This window comes from Lipotes vexillifer, unplaced genomic scaffold, assembly GCF_000442215.2.
Source record: "Lipotes vexillifer unplaced genomic scaffold, Lipotes_vexillifer_v1.1 scaffold524, whole genome shotgun sequence".
NCBI classification, from domain to species: domain Eukaryota; kingdom Metazoa; phylum Chordata; class Mammalia; order Artiodactyla; family Lipotidae; genus Lipotes; species Lipotes vexillifer.
In genome coordinates this window covers 1,292,472-1,319,210 of record NW_006774722.1, presented here as the reverse complement: position 1 = coordinate 1,319,210, position 26,739 = coordinate 1,292,472, and the positions used below count along the sequence as shown (strand labels likewise).

At 43.5% G+C, this 26,739-nt stretch overlaps 1 protein-coding gene across 1 annotated transcript in view; it reads right to left on the bottom strand.

The window, feature by feature from the left end:
• Positions 1-26,739, bottom strand: part of VAPB (VAMP associated protein B and C) — a 47,134-nt gene that overhangs the window by 3,200 nt on the left and 17,195 nt on the right. Inside the window, exons 2-4 of the mRNA XM_007449457.1 lie at positions 18,552-18,704; positions 5,028-5,131; positions 1,388-1,468 (exon numbers count right to left, since the gene is read on the bottom strand). Coding sequence (XP_007449519.1) covers positions 1,388-1,468; positions 5,028-5,131; positions 18,552-18,704 — 338 coding nt within the window. The remainder of the gene's footprint in view (positions 1-1,387; positions 1,469-5,027; positions 5,132-18,551; positions 18,705-26,739) is intronic.

Sequence of the window (26,739 nt, the reverse complement as noted above, 5' to 3'; positions counted from 1 at the left end):
AGGGGGGGGGGGGGAGGGCATGGAAGCACTCAGGTGTGTCGGGAAAATAAAATAACTGGGGATCGTTGCCCTGGGGGTTCCATGCAGCAAACTGAAAACTAGGAGCTCTACCCTTCGTCTCTCCCAAGTGAGAAGAGTGAGGCCCTGAAAGGCAAGGCCCCAACATACAGAGCTAATCACCTAGCACAGAGCTAGGGCCAGAATACAGATCTCACAGCGTCCACAACTGACCTTCCCAGGACTGGAATGGGAATGGGAAGGAAAAAAAGAAAAAAAGACCAGTGCCATTCAAACCAACAGGATAATGATAGTGGTCATTTATTGAGCAGAAAGAAAATGCTATGTAGTTTTGACACAAAGCATCAGCACTCCTGCAGACGGCTATGGATAATGTTGAGGAGGTGAGCATTTCTATTTCCCACCTCCAGCTGTTAACAGCCAGGGTGGTTGAATGGTCTACATGTGTTTTAAACTGTGTTTTTAATACAACTTATTATAAGTTTTTTGACTAGGTTGAAGGGAGGTCCACATTAGCATTACTGATATAATCTTCTCTCTCCAACTGGTCACAAGCCAGGGCCACAACAGGCTTATCCCTTGGGTTTCACACAGAGAAAAGAGAGCTGACAGCTTGGAGGAAGTCGCTCCTTGCCCTCAGCCGCTCGGAAAGCAAAGGGGGCGATTCTCAACAGGGAATCATTCTGCCCCAGCAAGGGCACATCTGGCAATATCCGGAGACATTTTTGGTTGTCACAACTAGGGGGTGCTACTGGTATCTAGTGGGCAGAGGTCAAGGATACCGCTACACATCCTACAAGGCACAGGACTGCCCCCACGGCAAAGAATTATCCAGCCCAAGTGTTAATAGTGCTGAGGTTGAGAAATCCTAATCTAAAAGCATATTTTGACTGAAGAGGTGGGTGGGGTTCAACGGGTAGAGAGGTGGTGCTGAGGGAAAGTGTAGACGGGGAAGCCTACAGGCGGCACTCTGTAAAACAACAGAACCTCAGAGCTCACCACCACCTGTCCACCAAGCACCAGGATAAACGGCAAATTATTCCGTTTTGGTCTTACCCACCGTTAAATAGCAACCTATAACTTTGCCAAGTCACAGAAGCTCTTTGTAATTTATGACATTTCAACAGCCAACAGGTTGCACTTTTCAAAGGGAAAAAAATGTTTCAATTAGCTGTCTTTCTGCAAGTCTCTCAAAGGCAGATTTCATGAAGGCCCACTTATTTGTTAACTTCAGCTTATTTTTTTCTTCATACATACATCAGAAGAAGGAAAATAATTCGCCAACTTAAATCTTGGTTTTGCGGGAGATGGTACGCAAATAAGCATCAGCTTGCAACATTCAATTACTGTTAACTATAAACATACTTACTGGTTTATCATTTTCTGCTGGCAATTCAAACACACATCTAAGTTTTGAATCCATAAGGTCTTCCGGTTTTGCCTCCTTCCACTAAAACAATTTAAATTTAATAATCAGGATATTATAAAGCTGCTGGAAGGATAATTTTCTTCCTATAACTGACAATTTCAGAAAAATACTCTTAATGAGAAAGCCCTGATGCATATCAAATAAAGAACTTAAGTCTGCTGAGATTTCAAGACTTTTAACCTGACAACATTAACGCACTGGCCCTCCTGAATACACTCGTCTTCACAGAGCCCCGTCTTGCTGCCGGGCCCCTCAGAGCCCACCAGCGCTCCTCCTGTCACGAGTCTGCGGGAAGCACACGGGACAGAGATGACCACCGCTGACCCAAGAGGAATCTTCTAAATTGCAACTGGATGGCCTAAGGACATCTGGGCTCTCCTTAAGAAAGCACAACTTACTTCGCAGAGCACGTCCTTCTTAAGAGAGAGTAAGCACGCGCTATCTGGGAGTGGCTTTAGAACACTGCCAACTACCAACAGGGCACAAGAACTGGCAGGCCACTCCCTGTGATCGCCGCTGTCTGGGCTGACCCCCACTGCCTCAGTGTGCTGGTAGTAACATCTTCCTGACTAAATCCATGTCCTGGGACGATGCACTTCTGGCTTACTCCTCCTCCTCTTGGCAGTGGAGGACAGGAATCCCAGGTGTTCTGATCATTACAGACCAGCATAGCAGGAAGGCTGCAATACAGAAAAAGGAAAGAACTCCCCCACCCTCACCCCAGAACCATGCAGGAGGCAGCGAGAGCAACACAGTACCCAGAGCCAAAAATGGCAAATAATCTTTATGTCAAACAATAGGGAACCACCAAATAAACCATGGCAGGTACAGTCAATGGAACAGCATGCCATCCAAGGGATACTGAGGAGTGTTTAATTGCATGGGGAAAATTCGCAGGATATTAAGTGAAGAAACTACAAGCAATATTTTAAGTCCGTTCCTCTGCACGCGCGCGCGCACACACACACACAGAGTGTACGTGTGCCTGCGTGCATGTGTCAAAAGAACATGGGGCAAGGATCATCTCTGGGTGTCAAAAATCGCCAAGTGAAAGAATGCTTGCCGGCAAGCAGGATGTTCATGTGGTCTCCAAGTATCTGATTACTCTGAGTATCACAGAGAACCTATTAACCACAAGGGGAAAATGTGCTTTGACACTGGGGAGAGTTGGCATTCACCATCTTAACCAAGTAATCAAACTTAGTGTCACCAAAAGAGGGACAACACGGCATTAAATGCCTTCTGATATGATGCATCATACATGACACCACCTAGGGAATATTCTTGCCAAAAAAAAAAAAAAGAAAACAAAAACATTTAACCTGAATTTAATCATGAGGAAATAATTGGACAAATCCAGAATGTGGGACATTCTGCAAGTCAACTGGCCTGGACTGTTAAAAGGGTGAGGGTGCTCTAGGAGAAGAAAAACTAAAGGCCATTTTTGGAACAACTGGAAAATGGTGAATATGGGTATGGGTTTCTCTATTAAACATTACTGAATTAATGTTAAGCTTCTTAGCTGTGATAATGGGACTGTGGCTATGTAAGAGACTGTCCCTGTCTGAAGCAGTTAGGTGGTGAAGCGTCACGAAGTCTGTGTCTTACAGTCAAGTATTTCAGCGAAAAAGGAAGTTTATGACAGCAACGAAGCAAACGTGGCAAAATGTTAAACGGTGCGTCTTAGTAAAGGTTAGATGAGTAGGCACTACTATTTTTTCAACTTTCTGTATATCACAATATAAAGAAAACTATTTTAAAGTAAAGAAAAAGCACAAGGCTCTCATTAACAGTGGTTGGGTTTAGTATAAACAAATTACAGGTCACTTCCGTTTTATTTCTGCTCATTTGTATATTTCCAAAATTTCCAACAATGTACATTTCATATAAAAAAATTTTTACCTGTTATAAAAGTTATCATGGAAGTAAAATTCACCTTTATTGTATATAGAGTGCCTGGCCTATAAGAGTGCTCAGATAAAACAGCTGCCAGATGCCAGACACTATGCCAAGTGTTCTACATACACAGCACATTTAATCCCACAACAGCCATGTGAACTAGGTTTTCATCCCCATTTTACACGTGACCAAACCCTCAAGAGAGTTAATGAACATCGCCCAAGGCCACAATGTTAGTAAAAGGCAGAACTCAGCTTCACACCCAAGGCGCCCAAGCCCATGCTCTTCTCACCAAGCCATGCAGCAGAAGCCAAACAGAATATATTCTTGGATATTCCACACTTTGCAGTTGCCATACATTTCCTTGGTCACACAAAGTAACATGAAGTGACACATCATGTTCCAGGAAATAAATGTAGTGAATGTCTCAACAGTCATTCCTATTCGAAGGAATCTTAAAGGAAGCCTACTCTCACTGATCTCTCTGAAACCCCCAAATATCTAGCTTACCCTTCATTTCCTACCCGGAAGTTAAACATGCATGAAGGTGGTCGGTTATGCTTTTCCAAGATGAAAAGAAGCAGCCGTGTGGTGGCACGGGGACATGAAGGTAGGCTGTGCATGGAAACAGCACTTAGTATACAACTGTGAAAGAGAAGCAGCAGCACAGTGTGCATCCCAGCTAACTCAAATTTGCAGGCATTCCTCGGATGACTTCAGTCTCTTAGTCTCAGTTGGCGAACTGCAAAGCGGTGAAAATGTTGCGGCAGTCCTCCCCTTCTTTTCCAAACTGTGAGGGCTAGACAGTCTGTCCTCACTGGTGCTGTGGATTTTTTTTAAGCTTTATCAGTATATTGTGATTCACACTCACAGCACCAGGATGCCTGCTGATTTATTCAAGTGAAACCTTGGGGAAGAACTACCATTATAATCTTCTTCTAGAAAAATCAATAGGAGGGACTGATCGCAGGGCCCCGCCCCCACGGCTACCAAAATCTCAAGTCCCTCACATGAAATGCTAGGACCGTTGGCCCATGTCCGCAGATGCAGAACCCACAGAAATGAAGGGGCCAACTGTAATATATCAATTACTTATTTTATGAAAATGAAGTCATCTTATTTTTACCAAAATTAAGAGACAGAGTTAAACATGTATTTAAGCAGGGGGAAAACAAAACATGAAGGAAACTTGGGGAAAAAAACAACAACAAAAAACCCAGAATCATGCTTACCAGAACCAAGCATGAAAAAAAAAAATGCCTAAAGGGTTGAAGGATATTTAGTATTCAACTCTCTCCCATCCCTCTGGGTTCTGGAAGATGGGGAAGATGTGGTAGGAAGGTTCTCTATAGTGAAAACTGTCCTTTTCTGTGGGGGGAATGGGAGGGGGCTGAAGGGAGAGAATCCTCAGACCATTCAAGACACAATCCACCAGAAGAAGGAACTGCTGAAGGCCACCAGATATAAAAGTCAGAAAAGAAGAGTGTTCTAAAAAGTTACGTGAAATGTTAAAATCAAAGTTTTAGAAAAACCATAAAGGCAGTCAAAGCACAAACCTCCTTGAAGGCACCATTCCCCTTTAAAATCAATTTTGACACATTTTGAAATGCATGCACCCACAATTCTGCACCTAATCATTTCTTTTAATTACTGAAAAAAATAAGAAGCATTCAGTACTTACTACTGCTTCCATATCAGAAGTGTCAGTTGGCGCAAACATAGACTGAACCATAAACTTGTGTTTACTTTTCTCATTGGGATCATAATCGAAAGGCTGTAACATCACTGAGAAAGAAAATATTTCATTAGGAGGGTCAGAGCTTGGTTACCAGCAGCCATTTGTTAGGTTAATTCCTTGTAGTTTGGTTGTAAAGCAGTTTACCAGGACTCTCTGTCTGAGCCTTCAGAAACCCCAGGTGAAGCGAGCAGGCCAGGATGACCAGGTCTCAAACCTGAGGTCCCGGAAACTGAAGGCACTTCCCCAGGGTCCACCTGCAGGTAGTGGCAGAGCCAGGGCTGGGGCTCAGGACCCAGGTCTTCTGATTCCCAGCCCACTGATCTGCCGCTAGGGCACACCTGACCAAGCATCTGCTACGGGCCTTACATCCAGGTCAACCAGGTAGAAACACCTGTGCCTGTTTTGCTCAAGAAGACACATGCAAATGATCTCTTCAGGAACTAAAACAGAGTAATCCAAGACATCTAAGGAACTGTTTTAGCTTCTCTCTGTCCTATTTCCCACGTCAAGGTCATCAAAGTAAGGCTTCAAATGCAATTTTGCCAAGAACGTTAGAGAATTTTCAGAACCAGCACCCTCAGGGCACCACCAGCTTACACCCTTTTTCTCCCTAAGAACCTAGGGGAGTCTCACATAAGGGCTCCCTTGACTGAGCACACCCACTGTGCTGAGGGAGGTGCTGTCCTGTTCTGACTGGCTGCCCTAGGACCTACCACCCTACCCCATTAAATGACAGCTGCTTTAAAATACAGGTTTTGCTACAAGACTTTGACTAAACCACACATCTCATTAAGTTCCCTGAAAACTAACTTTTTCATACACAGGAAAGGCCCGCTGTAGCCCCGAGCTTGATAAGAGCTCCCGGCACTGAGCGTCTCCCTTGGGCCAGAAGCTCAGCTCTGCACCTCAGCGTTATCATTACCTCAGAGGCAGGCAATGCTGTGGAGGTTATTTTGATGTGGCTGCTTTCAGACGAAAAAACTGAGGCGCAGGAAGGTCGGCTAACCTGCCCAAGGTCACACCGTGGAGGAGTGGACACTCCAGCGCAGGTGGCCCGGCTGGAGAGCCAGTGCTCACGGCCACCATGAGGCGCTGGCTCTCTGCCCTCTGACAGCGCAAGCCCTGCCCCTCTCCAATAGCACCCCTGCTGCTGGGCGCGCGCCAGCGCTCCCCTGCCCTTAACACCACTTAGAACTTCCCAGGTGCTTAAAGCCTCACAATCAACCACCCCCTGCAGCAGATGAAGGGCACCTACCCTAAGCCCTAGCTTATAAAAGAATCGTGAAGGGACTCGACAAAGTGAAGGGACCTGCTCAAGGTCACTGAGCTGGGAAGCAGCAAAACTGTGACAAGGAGCCACGTGCGGTCAGCACCCCTTCAGCCACAATGGATGCTCCAGTTCGCGACGGGGTCACATCCTGCACGCACCGCAGACCCACCATCACGTATCTTACAGAACCACACATGATGAGGAAGAGAAATACAAACATCCCCCTCCGTCTCAGAGATGATGGGTCCTTTCTCTCTTGGGCACAGAGAAAGTCTATCAATATGTCCAGTCTGAGGACCCCAAATCCAAAGTGTGACCATAAGCAGAGAGAACAAAATGTCGTTTAAAACACAGGACCACTCTACTTGAAATTTTATGCTTGCAGATGTAAAGGCACAGTTCCATCCTGGAAAAGCAGTCCTTGCTGGTGGCCTGGGACCTGGAACGGAGACAACTCTGCCTCTGACATCACTGAACTAGCAAGAGCTCTCCTGTGGACAGACCTGGGACATCACTACACACCTGGGCTTGACATTTAACCTCAGGGACAAACGACCAGACTGGTAGGTCAAAACCATGGACTCTTATCCTGAAAGCTAAATTCCCATTGCGTTTTTTCCACCTGCAAGACGGCAATAAGGAAGAGGCATGTGATAAAGAAAGAAGCCAGTGTCTTCACGTGCACTGTGATCTTCCCTGGACGGGAACTGTCAACTTTTTTTGGAGTTGGGTCACAGTCTTCAAACTACTATCAGATTAATATTTATTTTAAAAAATTAAAGTGAATTAGGTTTTAAGAATTTCAGATCTCACCTGGCTGTGACAAAATCACGCTCTAGTATTTTTTAGAATTGGAAAGAAAAGAACTTTGTCCTGGACTACACTTAGATTTTCAGTAGGGCACAGCTCTAGTAGAAAAACTGCCTCATCCTTGAGGCTCTGCTTTCCCAGCTGTGAACCGTGGAGGGCTCTGAGGCTGAACAAGGATTATCTGTAAAGAGCCCAATGCCCAGGAGATGAGAGCAATCAGAAGACACGGTCAATTTTCAGAGAAGCTGGCTCTTTAGCTCCAGTGACACTGGATCATACACAGAGAACGGATGGGCCCAGAGACCCTAAGACAACCCCACATCAAGAGCCCCAGGAAGACCCGCTGTTCCCCTTCTACCCTTCTCCCCCTTCCTCCAGGAGGCATAAGCCAGGGCTGCAGGCACGTTCTAAAGCAAACTGACCCCTCCTTTTTCTCTCTACCTCACCCCGCGCTCCCATCTCCAATGCCTTCGCAATGTCCCAAGAAAGGAAAATAACTTTTACTAGGGCCTAGTACAGACTAGGCACCAAAGAAGGAATATTTTCCTTAGTTCTCCCATCAGTCCTCACAACAATCATAAAGATGGCCACGGCTTTATGTTCTAGATGAGAAGACAGGGCTTGGAAAGGCTAAGTGGCCTCCCTCGGGTCCCATGGACAGCATATTAACTGATGGAACCAGAGCTCCACATTGGCTCTGTGTCCACAGTCCAACTTCCACACCACCGGTTCTTGAAGTGTTACTCCCAGACCCCGAGACCCACCCCTCAGGCGGTCCATGAAGTCAAAACTGCTCATAATAATACCAAGGCGTTACATGTTACATGCCTTTTCCACCGCACTGACATTCGAAGTGATGATCGGCACAAAAGCAACGGTGGGTGAAAATGCTAGTGCCTGAGCGCAGACTTTACTAAATTCCAACCCTTGACAATGCATCTTAGCACTCTGCACCATGAAATGACAAGTACACATCAAGCACTTCTGCTGCCTTGGGAAAAGCACCTGTGCAACTGTTTGGGTTGTGAGCTCAACTGGACGCTTCCTCATGGAACCATTTACTTGAAAGAACACCCGACAGAAAAACTATGGTTATTCACACCTGGGTACACAGCAGATATTTTCCTGAGAAATGAATGCAGTGAGCCTGTCACTTTAAGGAAAACAACTTATAGTTGTTGCCGGTGATAAAAACCAGGCATTCACACAAAAGTTAGAATACTGGAAAACCTCTTTCTGCCACCAAGAGCTTCACAGTTTCCTGAAGGTTTAAGGACTTTTCCAATGAGATCAGTGGGAATAGTAACGAATGTACTTTTTTGATACTGTATAATGAGATGTCAACAGTTGGAAGATCTGTATAACTCAGCTAGCATATTACCAAACCATCAAGTGTAAGAGAAACCAATGCATTTTAGTGAAACAAAGTTCAAACGGTTCACTGACAGGGTGTCAGATTCTACACTGTATTGAACTTTAAGAAAGTGTCACTTGTCAAGTTTTGGTATAGTATCAAAGAATAATGTCTGTAATTATCTGAAAAGGCTATTAAAAATACCCTTTCCTTTTCCAATACATATCTGTGGTAAAGGTGGTTTTGCTTCATATATATTCACCAAAACAACACATTATAACAGACTGAAATGCAAAAGCAATTGAGAGAATCCAGCCTGTCTTCTATTTAGCCAGATATCAAGGAGATTTGCAAAACATATTGAATAAAGCCATAATTTTTTTGAAAAGTTATTTTCCACTAAAAATGTTACTGTTTGCATATAACTGTATTTATTAAAGTTGTTATTAAAGAATACTTTTTAAATTTCTCAGTTTAATTTGCAATACGATAAATATTGATACAACCCACAAATCAAAAAAAGCTCTTTGGGTCTTTGATTTCTAAGAGTGTAAAGGGGCCCTGAGACCAAAAGGTATGACCACCGTTATTCTACATCAAGCTGCCCGCAGGCCCCTCCAGGAGGAAAATGCTCTGGTTAATAATAATTCAAGTGAAGGCACTGGTGGCTTTGTGTAGTTCCCTTCTTGGGAGAATATGCAGTTTGAAAGAGAAAGCAACCTCACACAAACCAAGTTTTGAGTCCCGTATGTACCCAGGCCTCGGGTGGAGACAGAAGCGCACGTGCACGTGCACGTGTCCCTTACAGGGAGGGGACTGGGGTTCCCTGTGCTCTGCTAACCAAACCACCCTGCAACCTCTTGCTCCACCTCTGGAGAAGGGCGCTGTCTGAGACCCCCTGCCACCCTCGGACCTTGAAGGTGGCATCAGTCCAACTCCAGGCCTAGAGCACGCTGCCTGCCAAGTCGCCACAGTGCAGAGCTAGAAGACAGACCCTCAAGAGGATGTAACTGACATTTAGACCTCGAGGCTCAACAAGAATGTAAGCACACAAAGAAGTGGGTACTGGTGGTAACAAATCACCTTACAGGAGCACTGGAGTCAGCAGAGGTGGCAGGTCAAATACCCCTTCTGCAAAGGCTGGGACTCATGAAACAGAAACACAGATGTCCGATGCACTGGTGAGACTGGCAAGGTGAAAACTTTAAGCTGAGTGAAAATGGTGGCCGCTGGTGAACTTCTGCAGCAACTCTCCTTCCACCTAGAGCAGTAGGTGGAAAAGAAGGCGTTTGCCACCTACCATCGCTCCTTTCTTGTGGGCTCCCCAATCAGCGTGCGAGAGGGAGGAGGTCAAGTGGCACCCAGACTTTGTGAAATTTCATAAACCCTCGCTGGGCCTCAGCATCTGCACCCTGTTGAACTAACACAGCCCCCAACTCATGTCCAAAAGGTTGTATTTCTCAGCTACGATCATCTCATGTCGAATTCAATTTGTTATGCCCTATTAGCTGGAACTTTACGAGAACATGACAGAATAAATGTTGTTAAACGTTTGTTCTTTCAGCTGCATACATGCAAATTGTGACAGAAATTATGTACTTTTTTCCACGACAGGCTATAAAAGAGCTTCCCATTAACTTAATTTATTTCACTTGAATACCAGAGACACTGATGATAAAACCCTCTTAAATGAACCGTCCATCCTACTTTTAAAATGTATTGCTGCTACTACACTAAAAAGAAGCCTGTTACCAGGAGACGGCCTGGAGACCAGGTCACCACTCACCAGCATTAACGCTTTATGATACAATGTCTGCTATACTGCGAAAGTGGGATCCTGTTAGGAAAGGGCCTCCATGGTCATAAAACACTGGATCAATAAGATCAGACTTTCTGCAGAAGAAATGCAGAATATATGCCGCTTCACAGACACACACACACACACACACACACACACACACACACACACACCCTCGGAGAAATGACTTGATTAAATGCAGCATAAAAGCTTCTTATGAGAACCTGAGCGCGCACACACACACACACACACACACACACCCTCGGAGAAATGACTTGATTAAATGCAGCATAAAAGCTTCTTATGAGAACCTGAGCGCGCACACACACACACACACACACACACACCCTCGGAGAAATGACTTGATTAAATGCAGCATAAAAGCTTCTTATGAGAACCTGAGCGCGCACACACACACACACACACACACACACCCTCGGAGAAATGACTTGATTAAATGCAGCATAAAAGCTTCTTATGAGAACCTGAGCAGGTCACAGATCATTTTCATCTGCATCATAATAATGGCAACAGAGCAAATGAATAAAAGTCCAACAAGCACCTCGACACACGCTTTATTATATTTTTAATCTCAGAATTTTATCTTTAAAATGTCCCTCTCCTTGTTCACATGACCACAATCTCAGCTCAGCCCCACCCCCCAACATCTCAGCCTCTCCAGCTAGATCTCCCTGCCTCCTTCCGGTCTCTCTCTCAGATAAGCTGACCTGCAGAGCCCTATAACGTTACAAATTTAATCTCCCCCTAAACACCCTACTCACCATCACGATATTCCTCGGACCAAAAACCTGCTACAAAAAAAAAGCCTATTTCCCAAGTAAAAAACAATCAATTCAAGTCCACAGCCTGGTTCTTTCAGTTTACTGATATGATCCAACAACAGGCTTCCCTGCTGGTCCAACAGGTGTGCACATGGTGCTGGCCACACCCCCGCACGCAGGTATTCTCCTGTCGTAACCCAAGTCTCCTCTTACCATGTTGGGCCTAAGAGGCTGGCACATCACTCTCGGTCCCCCTGCCCTACTCACATCTCAGTATGACACACCTCTCCGGGCTTCATCTGACTCTGAACCTGCCACTAGTCTGACTCTGTCATGAGGGGGTCTCCAGCTTCAGCGTGCTTCAGACCCACCTGGAATGCTTGTCAAAACACAGGTGGCAGGGTCCCACCTCCAGTTTCTGATTCAACACGTGGGGCTGAGAACACGTATTTCTAACCTGTTCCCAGCTGCTGCCGCCGGTCCAGGCACCCTACCTGGAGAACACGTGCTGCATGACACCTCCTCACGCCGCAGCTCCTACTGGAATGCTATTTCACACCCTCATCTTACTGGGGATCTTATTCTATCAGCGGACACTACTGATAGGGCTCTCCCCACATGTTCGCCTTTTCTACCCAATTAAGCTGAGACCAGGACTTCATGCTTTGCTACCTCACATTCTGGGAACTAATCTGCAGCTTTCCACTGGTTGAGGAGTATGGCCCCCTCTTCCCTTCCAACATTCAAAGCCCTCTGGAATCATGCTCCCCCCAGGAATCTCCCTGGGCAGCACAGAGAGAGGAAACCCACTTGAATCCTCAACCAGCTGTCTTCTCTTCTGCCCCACTTCCCAGAGCCACTCACTCTTCATCTCGTGGTTTAAGACAGTGGTTTCCAATCCTCTCATCACCACTGTGCTCTCGCACTCTCTGTCTTCGCTTTCATGCCTCTGTCAAAAGACTGTTCTCCACTAAACTGCATTTACAATGTCGTAATGAAGTCACTGCTCCACTTTTTTGAAACTAATCAGAGACAAACCAGCACTCTGTCATCAGCTTATGATAACCAGTATTCCACAATGAGGTGACAGAATTCTAGCCTAAAGCAAAGCGGACATTTTAGTTAGACTGGGTGCCCTTATCGTGAGTAAATTTATTATTTCCTTTAGGATGCTCAAAATGTTGGAACACATGACTACTTTCCTGGACCTCTGTCTATTCAGGGACCCGTGGATGGAACTAGGAGTCCAGAGGGTAAATAATTAACTGCATCTATTTATAAACCGGTTGACACCGAACTGTCTTTGTGCTCCTCCAGGAGTTTCCAGTTCAGTGCAGCCCATCTTAGGTAACAAACCCCTCAGAGTCTTACTGATTTATCTGTGCAGAGCTTACAGTGCAAATGTACCCCAGTATCACTGGAGAATGAGGTGTGCAGTATACAAGCACTGGCCAAAGAACATGGCTGACTCACTCTTTTTTATAAATATCTTTTAAAATGCACATCTTTTTTCAAAGCTCCAACACACTTTCCTATCTCCATTAACACTTTATACTGGAATACCACACAGCCTTTCCTGAGTACTCTCGGGTTCTGATTATCAACATCCATTACGTGCCACCTTAATATGACCCACAAGCAAGGTCTCTCGGGACTGACCCACTGCACAGGGAGAACAGTCTGCCCTGAGGCTCAGGCAGTCCCAGATCCCTGCTGTTACCTTCCCGTACTTGTTCTCTGCGGTGTTCCTGTCCAGGCCTTCACTGTGGGCACCGCTCGCAGCCCCTGCCCTTCACTCTGGCCTGTGATGGGCTGGACATCAGAACAGGGTTAACAGAGAGTCTAAGGTAAGAGTATAAACAGAAGAGTCAAGACCAGGGAGCCTAAGTGTATAATGTGCAAAAGGTGCCATAACCAGTGAAAAGAACATTACTTTTGGCTGCTCCGAAGCCACGCCTGGTTTTGGCTCCTCCGCCACGCTGTAGTGAGCTGTACTGAATGTACTTCCACTAAGTGAGGTGTACTGAATGTACTTGGATAAGTCCTCTTGATCATGATCTTTGAAAAATGTAAAAAATAAGGAACTTGTGTTACACTCATAAAAAGTGAAACATAGGATTCTCCTTAAGAAACTTCAATATTACAGTAAACTATTTTTTTAAATAAATTTATTATTTAGTTTTGGCTGTGTTGGGTCTTTGTTGCTGCACGCGGGCCCCCTCAAGTTGTGGCGAGCGGGGGGTACCCCCCCATTGCAGCGCACGGGCCTCCCACTGCAGTGGCCTCCCCTGCCGCGGAGCACGGGCTCCAGGTGCGCGGGCCTCAGTAGTTATGGCGCACGGGCTTCGGTAGCTGTGGTGCACGGGCCCAGTGGCTCCGCGGCATGTGGGATCCCCCCGGAACCAGGGCTCGAAACCGGGTCCCCGGCACTGGCAGGCAGGCTCCCAACCACTGTGCCACCAAGGGAATTCCCTACAGTAAACTTTAAAAAAATCTTTAAAAGCACGATTAAGCTTAATTACTGTTGGTAATTTCCCCCTTTTTTAAAAAACCAGAATCTCATCTGGTGAAAAAGATTAAAGACATCTTTTAAGTATGAATGTGAGTTGTTCTTATCTGAGAGTCATAAAGCTGGTTCATGAAAACCACTTATGAAAAGGTTCTGTTTATCAGAGACTTCCAAAGCAAACGATCAATCGAAGGAGAACGCGGCTGTTAAGATGCCAAAACCTCCAAGTTTAGCTCCACTATCAGCACTCGACGGATGAATCCCTGACTTCTTTCTCTAAGGGCAGTGCACTTACACTCGGACGCTAATCACCTAAAAGCTGCAACCCAAGCTTGGCTGGTCCAGGGCAAGTAAGCAGCTCCTTTAAACTGAGTCAGCAAAACCTTAAAAGGATTACTTGTCAATTGCAGTGCTACCCAGTTACATTACCTGTGGCCAATGTTTCCATCCAGGAAGAGTTGCTGATGTTCATTCTCTGTCCTCGGGATTTTACCGGAAGAACTTTATGCTTTAAATGTGACTGAAGTAAGTGCTGAAAAGGGCTATATGTCAGGAATAAACACTGCTCCTTAATTCTTTGAATTTTAATTTAAAACACAGATTCAGACACTAGAAGATTTGAGTTGGTTTGTCTTTAATTCATTTTCAATTCCCAGGATACACTTAGTAAAGTGTATCTGTACCTAAATATTGGTATCTTTAGTGACTCTTTCCAATGCCCCCCCCCAACAGATATTTTGCATTTCTAATTTCCTTGGTACAAAGGCAACCAATATGCATAATTGAACTGCAAATGGAAGCGTGCTTGCTACTTTAGTGGAATTAGAATTCAGTGAAGGCTATAAAAATATTAAACTTAATATCATATTACAGGAAGCGTAAGTATTTTTGATGGGCCCATAATTTTATCACTTCACCTGCTGTATCCGCTGGCAAACATGGTTTGGAGTATCAATGGAAAACCCCCTCATTATTAAACTGCAGTGTTAAAAACAAAAAAAAACCCACAACCACTAACAGCTTACCACAGACATTTTCAGAAATTATCTACCTTAAAAATATTTTCCCACCAGACAGTTCAGAGAACAGATTTCATTTTGTAAAGCTAGAACAAACAGAGAGACCCCCCCACTGCTTCAAGCAATTCATTAATTCAAAAAGTTCTATTTTCCTTGCATTTAAAATCTCTAGAGGAAAAAACCCAGTCTCCTCTTCTCCAGTCTCCATTTAAGTGTGCCTATCTTGCTGAGGTCCAGATTTGAATAATTCAAAACCGTCTCTGGCAGATGGTGCGTATCAAGGGGCAAGGGGCCAAAACCATGGCATTCTGGGCCAATTAATGCAAACACAAAGCACCCAGCACCCTCCCACCTACTGCCTGCCTCATCCAACAGGCGCAGATCCCAGAAGGGGCTGTCAGAAAGAGAGGCAAGAGGCACCTATCTAAAGCACAAAGAAAAGGAGTCAATCAGAGACCCGAGTGACCGGATCCCCAAACACTCCTTTGCGAAGTCCGCATGTTTTGCACCTACCGACACAAGAAGTTTAGCTTATACCTGTTTCCAACTGTAACTTTACCACCTGAGTTTATACAAGAGTTGTTGTTGTTGTTTTTTTTAAGGACCCAATGAGTGATGTGCCATCTTCTGAAGAAAATACATGACAGGTCAGCGTCTGGACTTTTGATGCATAATGTAAGGTCCTGCGAATATCAGATTAAGCTGACAGCTGAGAATAGTTTCACAGGGTGTGTCTGAAAGACATCTGACAGCTAGAAAGTCTCAGTCCCCCATCAAAACCCTGATCTGTGTGCCCTCAGACTTCAGTCTGTGTTGCCAGCTCCATGGGGAGATACCATCCCCCTCCTCCTCTTTCCCTTCCTCCTTGCCCCCCTCTCTCAAAGAATGATTTATAACCTTTCCTGTCAGCTAGCACATCCCAAGGGTTTTCAGAGATGGGAAAACAATCATGTACTAGTCACGTCCTTCTCAGGTCGCTGTGACATTCTATGTGGTAGGCAGGGCAACGCTGGCAGTATTTTCAGTGGATTTGATGACCTCCTTCTTATAGATTGTATTTGAAAATTTACTAGTGACTTTTCACTAGAAAACAAATGCATATTATAGAAAGAAGAAAAACAAAAATTTCTTCTTAAATTAGAAAAATTTCATAAATTAGTAAAATGTATAGAATTGATTTATTTCTAAAAAGGCAATTCAAATATGTGCGATCCACCCTCAACAGAAACTAGCCAGTTTTTGTCAAAGCTAGTGGAAGAAAAATGCAATCCCACTCTCGTACCACGCTTCCCGTTAAAATTCTTCAGCATTGATAAATACTCTGTGAGGCGGATACCATTCTCTCCACCTCACAAATGAGAAAACTGGAACCTGGGGTGGTTAGAGTATTGGCACAGGTCAGCCAACAGGCTAAACAGCAGGGTTGGGCTTCCCAGTTCAGGTTTCCGAAGCCCAGCTCTAACGCCCTCTGAGTAGAGCGGGTGCAAGCCCAGCTCAGCTGCGCGCTCGTGCGTGTGGGAAGGGAAGGCCAGCCTCCGAGCCCTCTGCGCTGCCCGGCCGCCGGGCGCCTCCTTCTCCTGAGGACAGTCTCTCTCACCCGCAGGAACCCGGGAACCCCATGTCCTCACCCAGATGCCATCACGTGGCTGCATTTTAACAGGACTCTTGGAAAAGTGCAGTGCTTTTACCCCAAGACACGAACGTCTAATAAATGATACAGCGGCCCCTCAACACGGAAAACTACAGCAAGTGGAGGCTGGTCTCCTCTGCTGACTGATGAGGCTGTCCCGAAAATGCAATAAAATCTGGCTTTACCCAGGTGCACCCCAAGCACTGAGACCGATACACACCAAATAAAAACAAAGGAGGCCTTTCTCATGTGTAAACATAATCTTGTCTCATTAGGAGGAAGGCCTGCAGACACATGGACATTTTGTTATTCAGTGGCTTTTTTCCCCAAGTACATGACATTTTGAGAGCCAAGGTATTTTGTTTTACATTCATTCGTAAGTGGCGCCATCCCCTAACACTGTTGAGGCAGTTCGGTGTCACCAAAGAGCCACTAGATCAGGACAGACACCCGGCTTCAAATACTAGCTCGGCCACTAATCACCCATGTGCCTGTAGGTATTCACGCCCACTCTCTGAACCTTACCTTCTCATCTGCAAAAGGAAGGCCACAACCACAAAATCTTGGTCTTCCTTAAGGAGGCAGACATAAATCAAAACAAATGCCCAGGGTTAGTTATTACTTTAAAAAAAACATTCCTCTGATGGGGGAGGGGTGAATCTTTCTGAAAGAGACACACATATACTCACACAGGTCTATACTTCATATTGGAAAGCACACCTACACTGTACAACTGCCTGTTGAGACTACTGAGAAAACGATGTTGCTGCCCCATGTTTACTGTGAAAACATCTAAGTCTCATCTACTGACCACCTTACTCAAATTTGACATGGGCAAGGAAATCAACAGGTAAAAAAGAAGTCAATTTAAAAAAGGGAATTAAAGATATCAGCTGCCCTCGATTTCAACGGAAAAACTGAAACCCTATGGATCCAAGGAACACCGAAATGCCAACATCCTGGGCCCCTTCCTTTACCAGCATGCTGCAGTTCAGAGAGTCTGGGCATCAGAGCCAAACAGGATGGTCCACACCTTGGCTCTGTCACTGGCCAGCTCTGTGAGCCTGTGGCCACTGGCCCCCTTCTTAGTACAATGGGGGTAACAGTGCATCCTGCACAGGGCAGATAACAGAAATTACATGATGACATGTGTGCAGGCCCAGCACAGAGGAGACCCTCAGTAAATGCTGGCTGCCACCCTCCTGATTTCTCCTGGATAATAACCTGATGCGAGAGTCCAAATCAGGTCTTGCAGCCTCAGGGACAAACACACAAGGGGACAGCTGGTGTGAGCGCACCATAATGAGAGAGACCAATGGATGTAGGGAACAAGAGTTTGTGGAAATGATCAGATAATGAAACACCTTATATCTTTCCAAAGAGGTGAGTCATTTTCTTTTAGGTGTCAAATGAATAGCCCAATGTACCACAATCAAAATCTGTCATGAAAAAAGCCAGCCAGGTACCCATTTCAAATGAGTAGTAGCTTCTAATGATGCAGAGCCTTCTGTGACAGTCTCCTGATACTGAAAGGATTAACACACACTCCCCCATAGCTCCTCCACAAATACAAAAAGCACTGTTGGACCCAGAAGTTCTAATGAGCTAAAAGTTTATTCCATTTCTAAAATACATTTAAACTCAAACCCATCACTTACATCTCCTTAATTCTGAAATCCAATTCTCAATTTGGGTACTCTACCAGCATCTTTTCAAAATTTGGACTTTGGAAAATATATGCCCTCTCAGACAGGAGGGGAAAAAACCCATCAGACATGCACAGAACTTGCCCCCTTGAATATATTCCAATTTCCTCAGTCTTCATCTCCCTTACCCTTTCACAATCAGTCAAGTGCAGTTACCAATCACTGGAAATGACATGAGCTTAATGTCAGAAATCATTTAGCTTAAATAAGAAAATAACTCCATTTAGCTTTCTCCCACAAAGTAAAATTAAGTTTGTTTAGCCCTTTTTTATTTACTGCCAAAGGGCAGATTTAATTTCAAGGGAGTGAAAACCAAACTCATTCTGAAGCAAAGTCTGAAGTTACCACTTTAATTTTGCTCTAACTATTGAGGCACGAAGGCTGTAAGCATTAAACTAAAGAGACTTTAATTATGGAAGAACAACAGGTGAGTGGGACCCACAGAGCTTTTTAATCAGAGGGCGGGGGCTTGTGGGGGAGAAAACGCCCATATTATTTTGCTATACTGCACATACAAGCTTTAAGAGATCCCACTACTTCTAGGGGGCCTTTTTAGCCCACCCTGTTGGCCTTCATTCTCAGAACTTACCAGATACATTAATAGAGGCCCCTGCGTCAATGATCCCACTGTTGGGCCTCACGCAGTACCTACGTGGTGCCGTGGTCTTCACTTTAAAACACACATTTCGGTCTGTCGGGTTGCCAAGCTTTAGGTTGGTGGTGACAACGTCGGTGAAGGGACCTGCGGAATGAGACAGAGACTGATTGGGGATCTCAGGAGGATCGTTTAGCAGAAAGACTGATTTATGGTCTGGGGTCAGGAGGGATGTGCAAATATGGTTAATCCAAGACCATCTCATTATGATGGAAAGGAGAGACCAGCTGAGGCTGACGCACTAACAATAACAGCTAACATTCACCAGGTTCTCACCACGCCACCAGGCACCTGGGCTAGTGAGTGTTCTGGCATACAGTGTCTCCCTCCGTGACACCTCACAACTCCATGATTACTGCCGGAGGAGAAAACTGAGGCTCGGGAGGACACACTGCCTGTCTAAAGTTTTCATGCTAGTTAGCGGTAGTTAGGATCTGGAACCAGGCAGCCTGAATCCAAGGCCAGTTCTTAACCTATGCTGAACACTGATTTCCACAATAACAAGATGAAATCTAACAGGGAGAATGTAAAGGACTAGCTAGACCTGGGTCCAAAATGATTATCAAAGGCAGAGTGTGCCAATAGTAGTAGAGAGGCAAGAAAGACGCTGAGGTGTTAATGGTCTATACACACAAACTGCCCCCACAGCAATACAGTGTCGCTGCAGAAAAGTTAACATCACCTTAGGCTACGGCAAGTTCAGAGTCCTGCTGGGCAGCCCACCCCTGAAACGTCACGTTCAGTTTTAACTACCCAGGGTACTGGGAAGATTGAAACAAAGTGCCCTGAGGGTATTTTTTATCATTATTATTTATTCATTTTCTACTTTATTAGATTTTTTAATTAAAAAAGTAAAACATGCTTCTTAAAACAAGCCAAATAATAAAGGATGTATAAAGAGGAAGTTAATAAGCTTTCCCTTGTCCCCTGAGGTAACTAATATTCACAACATGGGAGATGTTTCCACATCACGTATGCTTTCACAAGCAGTACACACATACATGAGTGAGATGGGGGGATTAACAAAAATGGGATCATAACCATTTACATTACTCTGAATCTTCTCCAACACCTGACCACTAGGGTTTATCAAGAAATCGGGGTGGGGGAGGGCGGGGGGGGGGCTGAGCTACGAGGTCTCTTAGGACCTCTTCAACCCCTTTTCAAATTCACATCTTTTCACTATGTAAATCAATGATGTCTTGTGTTTCCTCCGGGCAAGCTCTTTACCCCATCTTTACATTCACAGGAAGTAAGAGATGGGGTGGGGAGGTATGTGTGCTCCTGTGTTCACAAACTAAGAAACACATGAAGTTGGTTCATCTGCTCCCTAAGAAGATCCACAACCAAGATGTTTAAATCTGCGCCTTGAAAATTTTTCAATGAGACTCTAAGCTCCTGAGGACAAGAATGATACCTTACCAGTTTCTGTATCTCCAGCACTGTGCCTGGCATGGGGTAAAAGGGTGTGTGTGGAGAGAGGGGGCAGGGAGAGAGAGAGACAGAGACAGAGACTGACTGAGAGTCACTCACCAAGGAGGAAAAAGTACCTCGTGGATTACCACTAGCAAAATTAAAATCTCAGGCTGCTTTCTCGCCTCTGGAGGTGCTCTGGGCATGAAAAATCAATCTGATATGGGCTTAACAAATATAAATTAAGAAATCAATAACGGTGAAAAGAAAGAAAGGAAAAGGGACTCAATTCCAATAAAATAAACTACAGCCAGTTCCGCTAGAAAGCTTATTTTGAAAACGTGAATCTGTTTCAATGTGATTGATGTGCATATTACGGGGACAATCTGAGCATAAAATGAATTTCACATTTGCTTATGTGTGATTTTGTCTGCAAGAAACGCTAAGGGATCACAGAAAACTGCACCCAGCTGCACCGAGTGGCACAGAAATACACAAAATACACAACTACACACACCTCAATCGCCCACCAGCACCTCCGTTCACCGTGTGGGACAGGGGCCACACCCATCCTTACCTGGTGTCACCTTCCCTGTGATTTCGGGTAACCCTCCTTCCTCCACTTCAGTACCTCACAAACTGCAACTCTTCCAACGCCCACTTCCACAGGCAAACTTCAGGTCTTTTTCAAGGTAAAGTGCCATATTTATTATGGTATGTATATATTTCCGAGCCATTTAATGTGCGCAAAACTGTGCTTCTGCTTGTATTAGGTTCCTATCTTTGTGTGTGTGTAACCAACAAAGGTTTTGAGTGTTACGCACCTAACCTCGTTTCCTCCTCTTAAGTCCTATGGTTTTTACTGTGCTATTTTGTATAGGATGGCGATTTTTAGGAACGCATATGCCGCGTTATAGCAGGACTGATTATACTACTAGATTATCTATTGTTTTGTAGTTACTTATACTAAAGGCTATTCCCATTCTTTGAGCAATGACACCTTCAAAAATGAAATGCCTAGGGAATTCCCCAGTGGTCCAGCAGTTAGGACTCCACGCTTCCACTGCCAAGGGCAAGGGTTCAATCCCAGGTCGGGGAACTAAGACCCCACAAGCCACGTGGCAGCCCCCCCCCCCCCCTGCCAAAAAAAAGAATGAAATGCCTAGACAGAATTTCTCCATCTGCTTACCTTTCCAATAAGCCCTGCCTTTGACCCCGTGGCAGTCAAGCTGGACGCCACAAGAGGGAGGCACTTTGTAGGTCCAACTGTGGCCAGGCATGGGAAAAGGCAAGGCCTCTGCTATCTATCTCATCCCGCCTACTGACTCCATCACACATAACCCTCTCTTGACATGCTAAGTCATCTCCTTACTGAGAACTAAAAGCTGACACACGAGGGTGGGTACCCTGTGGCCCAACAGGATTTTCAGCCACAGTGAGGGACAGCCAGATGCTGACCACGCTCCATCCTCGTATCAAATTTTTGGCCTCTCGGGAGAAAAAAGACACTTGGTGCTGAGGCAGTCTTTTCAGGATTATGGAGGCAGCAGCTCTCCACGACTCTACCCTTTTCCACTCTCCAACACATGCAGTCTGGCTCAGAATGAAGATGGAGAAAGTCTGATCTCCCATTAAGTCTCTTTGCTTGAAGTGGATATCACTTCAGCAATGGTAAAAGAAAAAAAGAACAACTAAACACAACTCAAGTTTTCTGGAGTCAAAGAAAGCAATTAAACAAACACACAAACACAAGCTCAGACAGACCTACACGGGCACAATCACGATGTACGTATATTCCTTGGCCCTCATGTAAAAGGTGCCAATCACAAGGACTTACATGCCAATCATATAAGCAGAGCTCCAGCTCGAATGACCCCACAATGCTGGGGGGGAAAGGAGAAGAAAACAGACAAAAACTGTGAGACACCTGAAAAGGGGTGCGCTTTCAAATATAAGGCCTACGGGGGAAAACAGTACTCTCACTGACAACCTGAAGGTGCTTCATAAACTAACAGGCCTTAAAGCTTTCCAGATATAAGCTTAAAGTTATTTGTTTCAACAAAATTCTGCCTCAAGAACATGGAAACATCTTCAGATCAGAATGCCAAGAATTCATAAGGGCCCACAAACACATCCAAAAACATAGAGGATTTTCTAAGGTGGTTTGAAGTATACTAAGCAGAAAATAGGGATGCTGGCAAGATTCCACTGTGATGAAATTAAGAGCACTTACTTGTTTCCAGCTCAGTTTCTCCCGTCTCTTCCTCCTCACCCTGCTTCATCAGAGAGGGGAGTTTAAGTGTGTTTATCCTTTACAATGACCTTTTCTTCTAGGTATTCCACAAAAATAAAGCAAATTTAACTGTAAACACTAATCTGCTTTTGGAAATTCCACCAGGTAACCCATTACATAGCAATCTAAATAATATTTCAACCTATAAGATTCACCTAAAAAGTAGTCTAAATTATTGAAAGACAAACGATATTTGTGTAATAAGCAGAATAGAATAAATATCCCAGATTTCTCCCTCAACACTCAATCCTGAACCATTAAGTGTTAGAGATTTCTTGGGCTTACATGGGTTTTATTTTTAAAAATCTGGAAGAAACTATACTAAAAATATATGCAAGTGAACAACATCATTGACAAAATAGCGAAGTCTTGTGTAAAAATCATGACATTTTGTAAAAACAGGCCAACCCTTCTCTCCTCTCCCTGGGCAATTTACTCTAAGAATTTTATTGAAAACAAATTCTAATTGATTTGAGTAATTATAGGAAATAAACCATGTTACTGTTCTCCTTTTCCCCTGTATTAATGAATCAGAATACACAAAAACCTCAATAAAAATGATGTAATAAGGGCTTATGAGAATCATTCATATTTTTACTAGTCATTTTCATTTCATAAAACTGCCATTTCCATTAAAGCATTATGTAAAAAATGGGATTTTACTATACCAACATGCATATTTATCACCAATGAACAGAGTCAATTTACAAATGAAATCTTCAAAAATTAGACTTTTTTCTTTTAAAAGATGAAAAAGATGATTTGGTATCTCTAGCACTGCAGCACCTCCTTTTAAGCATTTTTCTTTCTAATCTTCCTTATTTCAGATAGTTATACAGATATTAAGAATTAACATATAACATGTGAAAAAGGAGGTCCAAAACAATGAAGTAACATGAATCTGGGAGAAATTAGGAATATTCCTTAAAGTTTTAATTTTTCTCCTTTTTAACAATTTGAATAATGTTCTTCATACCCTATATTATGCATATTCATCTGTGAAAATTCTTGTGAGTCTGAGAGATGCTCATGAATAGCATTAACTAACGTGAATATGAATTCCATGACATATGCTCTAAAACATACTAAGGTAAAACTAAGCACAGTATAAACTATTTCTTCCACCCAGGTTTGGCTTATTGTCATTTTAAAGTGTGTATTTTAAAACAGTAAGAAGATCTAGAATTGGCCTTAGAAAGTAAATAATACGATGTCAGCAGAAATATGCACAGCATTAAGAGTAAAAGCAGGAACAGTTCATTTTTCAGTCTTACTTACAAAAATGGAGTCTCAGCATTATAAAGCGCTGGTTTTAAAGGTCAAGGAAAGAAGGTCATAATCCAGCAAACGAGATTCTCAACAGTAAGACATCAGGTTTCAGGTATTGACAATTTCATCAAAAATGGCTAGATAAACTTATCAATCAAGAAACACAAGAGCATTCTGTGCAAAAATATTCCATTAAATTTTTAAACATTTTAGCAATCTATGCACGGTTTAAGAGTACTTCCTTCCTGTAATCGTTCAAGATCCATGGAAGAAAAGACTATAACAAAACTCTTCCTTTCAGAAAATGCAAATAACCATTTTCACAAAAGAACAACTTAAGCATTCAGGTCCCAATGACTGTAAAAGGTGACAGTGAAACTCCAAGTGAACTCAAAACTCAATCTTGACCTTACTTATCTGTGTAACCTTAAGCATATCATATCACCCCACACGTAAAGAGCAGGACAGAAATTAAGGGGTAATTATTTTTCCTTAGCAATTCAACTAGAAAAAAGATAGATACCTTAAGCATATCATATCACCCCACACGTAAAGAGCAGGACAGAAATTAAGGGGTAATTATTTTTCCTTAGCAATTCAACTAGAAAACAAAGATAGATACACACACACACACACACACACACACACACACACACACACGCACGCACACACACGAAACTATAAAATGCCCAGATGATAACATAAGAAAATCTAGATGACCTTGGGTTTGGCGATGACTTTTCAGATACAATACAGAAGGCACAAACCATGAAAGAAATAATTGATAAGCTAGACTTCATTAAAATTAAAAATGTTTGTTCTGCAATGGATACTGTTAAGGAGAATGAGAAGACAAGCAAGCCACAGACTGGGAGAAAATATGTGCAAAATATTTAAAGTATTTAATAAAGGACTGTCACCCAAAATATATAAAGAACTCTTAAAACTCAACAATAAGAAAATGAACAACTGAACTTAAAAAAAATGGGCAAAAGATCTGAACAGACACCTCAGTAAAGAAGATATACAGGTGGAAAAAATATACAAGTGAAAAGATGTTCAACACATGTCATTAGGAAATTGCAAATTAAAACAACAAATGAGATACCAATACACACTTACTAGAATGGCCAAAATTTAAAACACTGACAGCATAAAAGGCTGACAAGGTTGTGGAGCAACAGTTCTCATTCCTCGCTGCTGCGAATTCAGAATGGTATGGAACTTTGGCAGACAGTGTGGCTGTTTCTTAAAAAACCCAACATACTCTCTTGCCACACAATCCTGCAATCACACTCCCTGGTATTTAAACAAAGGAGCTGGAAACTCACGTCCACACAAAAATGTGCACACAGATGTTTACAGCAACTTTATTCATACTAACCATCTGCAATGCACCAATCCTCACATTATTTTTCTTGTTTATGTAAGGCTTCCACTTTCAGAATGTAAACTCCAAAAACACAGAGACTTTTCTGTCCCTCTTGTGTTCACCGCTGATTATCAGTTTTGAGAACACTTCCAGACATAGCACAGATGTGCAATAAATATGCTGAACAAATGAGTAAAACGGCCATGCCACACTTCTATCTATTTTAAACAATGCTTCCAGTCTTCCTGCACCCTCCCCTCCTGGATGCACCACCAGGCTCGGGGTGAATGAACACTGAGCTGGCTGCTGACTGCTCCCTCCGCAGCATTATCCCCCTTTTCATCTTCTACCTAAGGCTTACCACTGACTGATAGTTCATGTGTTCCCTTCCTGCCTGTTTCCCACCTAGAGTGAATCTCCACATGATTCAGCACTGGAAGGTCTGAGTCTAGAACAGCGCAACACACTGTTGCATTAAAGGGCTCAGTAAGTGTGTGCAGCACAAATGAACACCAGACTTTCTCAGAGGCGATTCAACTCTGATTCTGACACGTTTCCTACAAACGAATGCCTAGTCCATAACTTTGATCTGAAATCATGATATATTTTTGTTCATACACAGGTTGAAGGTACTAAAAATGTTCACTTGTGTCAATAATGCCTTCATCATTATTATTCTACGATAATTTTGTTTAAAGTTGCCCCCTCTAAAAAAATGAAAGACAGATTTCATAGTAACAGCTATTCAAAGACGGTAAGCTCCTAAATAACCACGAATTCAAGAGTAAGGACACTGGGAGATAATTTTTTTAAATCTATTTTCTTGATTTAATTATTAGCTCACACGTTAATTCAAAGCTTTAGAAACAAAAATAAAGCTTTGCAACCAATGTGCCTTTAATGGCAGACAGTGGATTCCAATATTTCAGCAGAAAACCTAATTATGTATCTCTTATTTTGAAAGAACCACACATAAAGAACCCTACACATACACATAACTTTCCCAAAGAAATATTAGAATGCAAAGTGTTCTAAATTAATAAAGTAACCTACCTGATATCCTCAGAGAAGGCCAGCTACTGAGAAACATCACACCCATAATTACAGCAAGAGAAATCAAAAACCAAGAATACTCACTAATGATGCCATCAAAGGCACACTAGATGCCAGCTTGATTGAGATAGACTATACCAACCTTTAAGGCTGCTTATTCAACTCACTAGTTTCCTAGCTCCTTTGGAGCAAAAAGAAATAAAATTCAGTCTCCCATCAACTCCATGGTGGGAAAAACTAGACCACAAGGCACCCTACTGTAGTGTAAGAATCCAATGGATAAAGTACTATGGAAGTGTAAGATCAAACTCAGGAAAGCTACCTGCAAAAGACATAAAGCTGGACAGCAAGGAACACCTTAGGAAACTGAAGGATATTTGTAGCTTATGTTAACAGATAAGCAATTACTATTAGGATATATAAAGAACTCTTATTAAGAACAAATGTGTTGGGACTTCCCTGGTAGCACAGTGGTTAAGAATCTGCCTGCCAATGCAGGGAACACGAGTACGATCCCTGGTCTGGGAAGATCCCACATACCGCAGAGCAACTAAGCCCATGTGCCACAACTAATGAGCCTGTGCTCTAGAGCCTGTGTGCCACAACTACTGAAGCCCGTGGGCCTAGAGCCTATGCACTGCAACAAAGAGTAGCCCCTGCTCGTCGCAACTAGAGAAAGCCTGCACACGGCAACGAAGACCCAACGCAGACCGGGGGGAAAA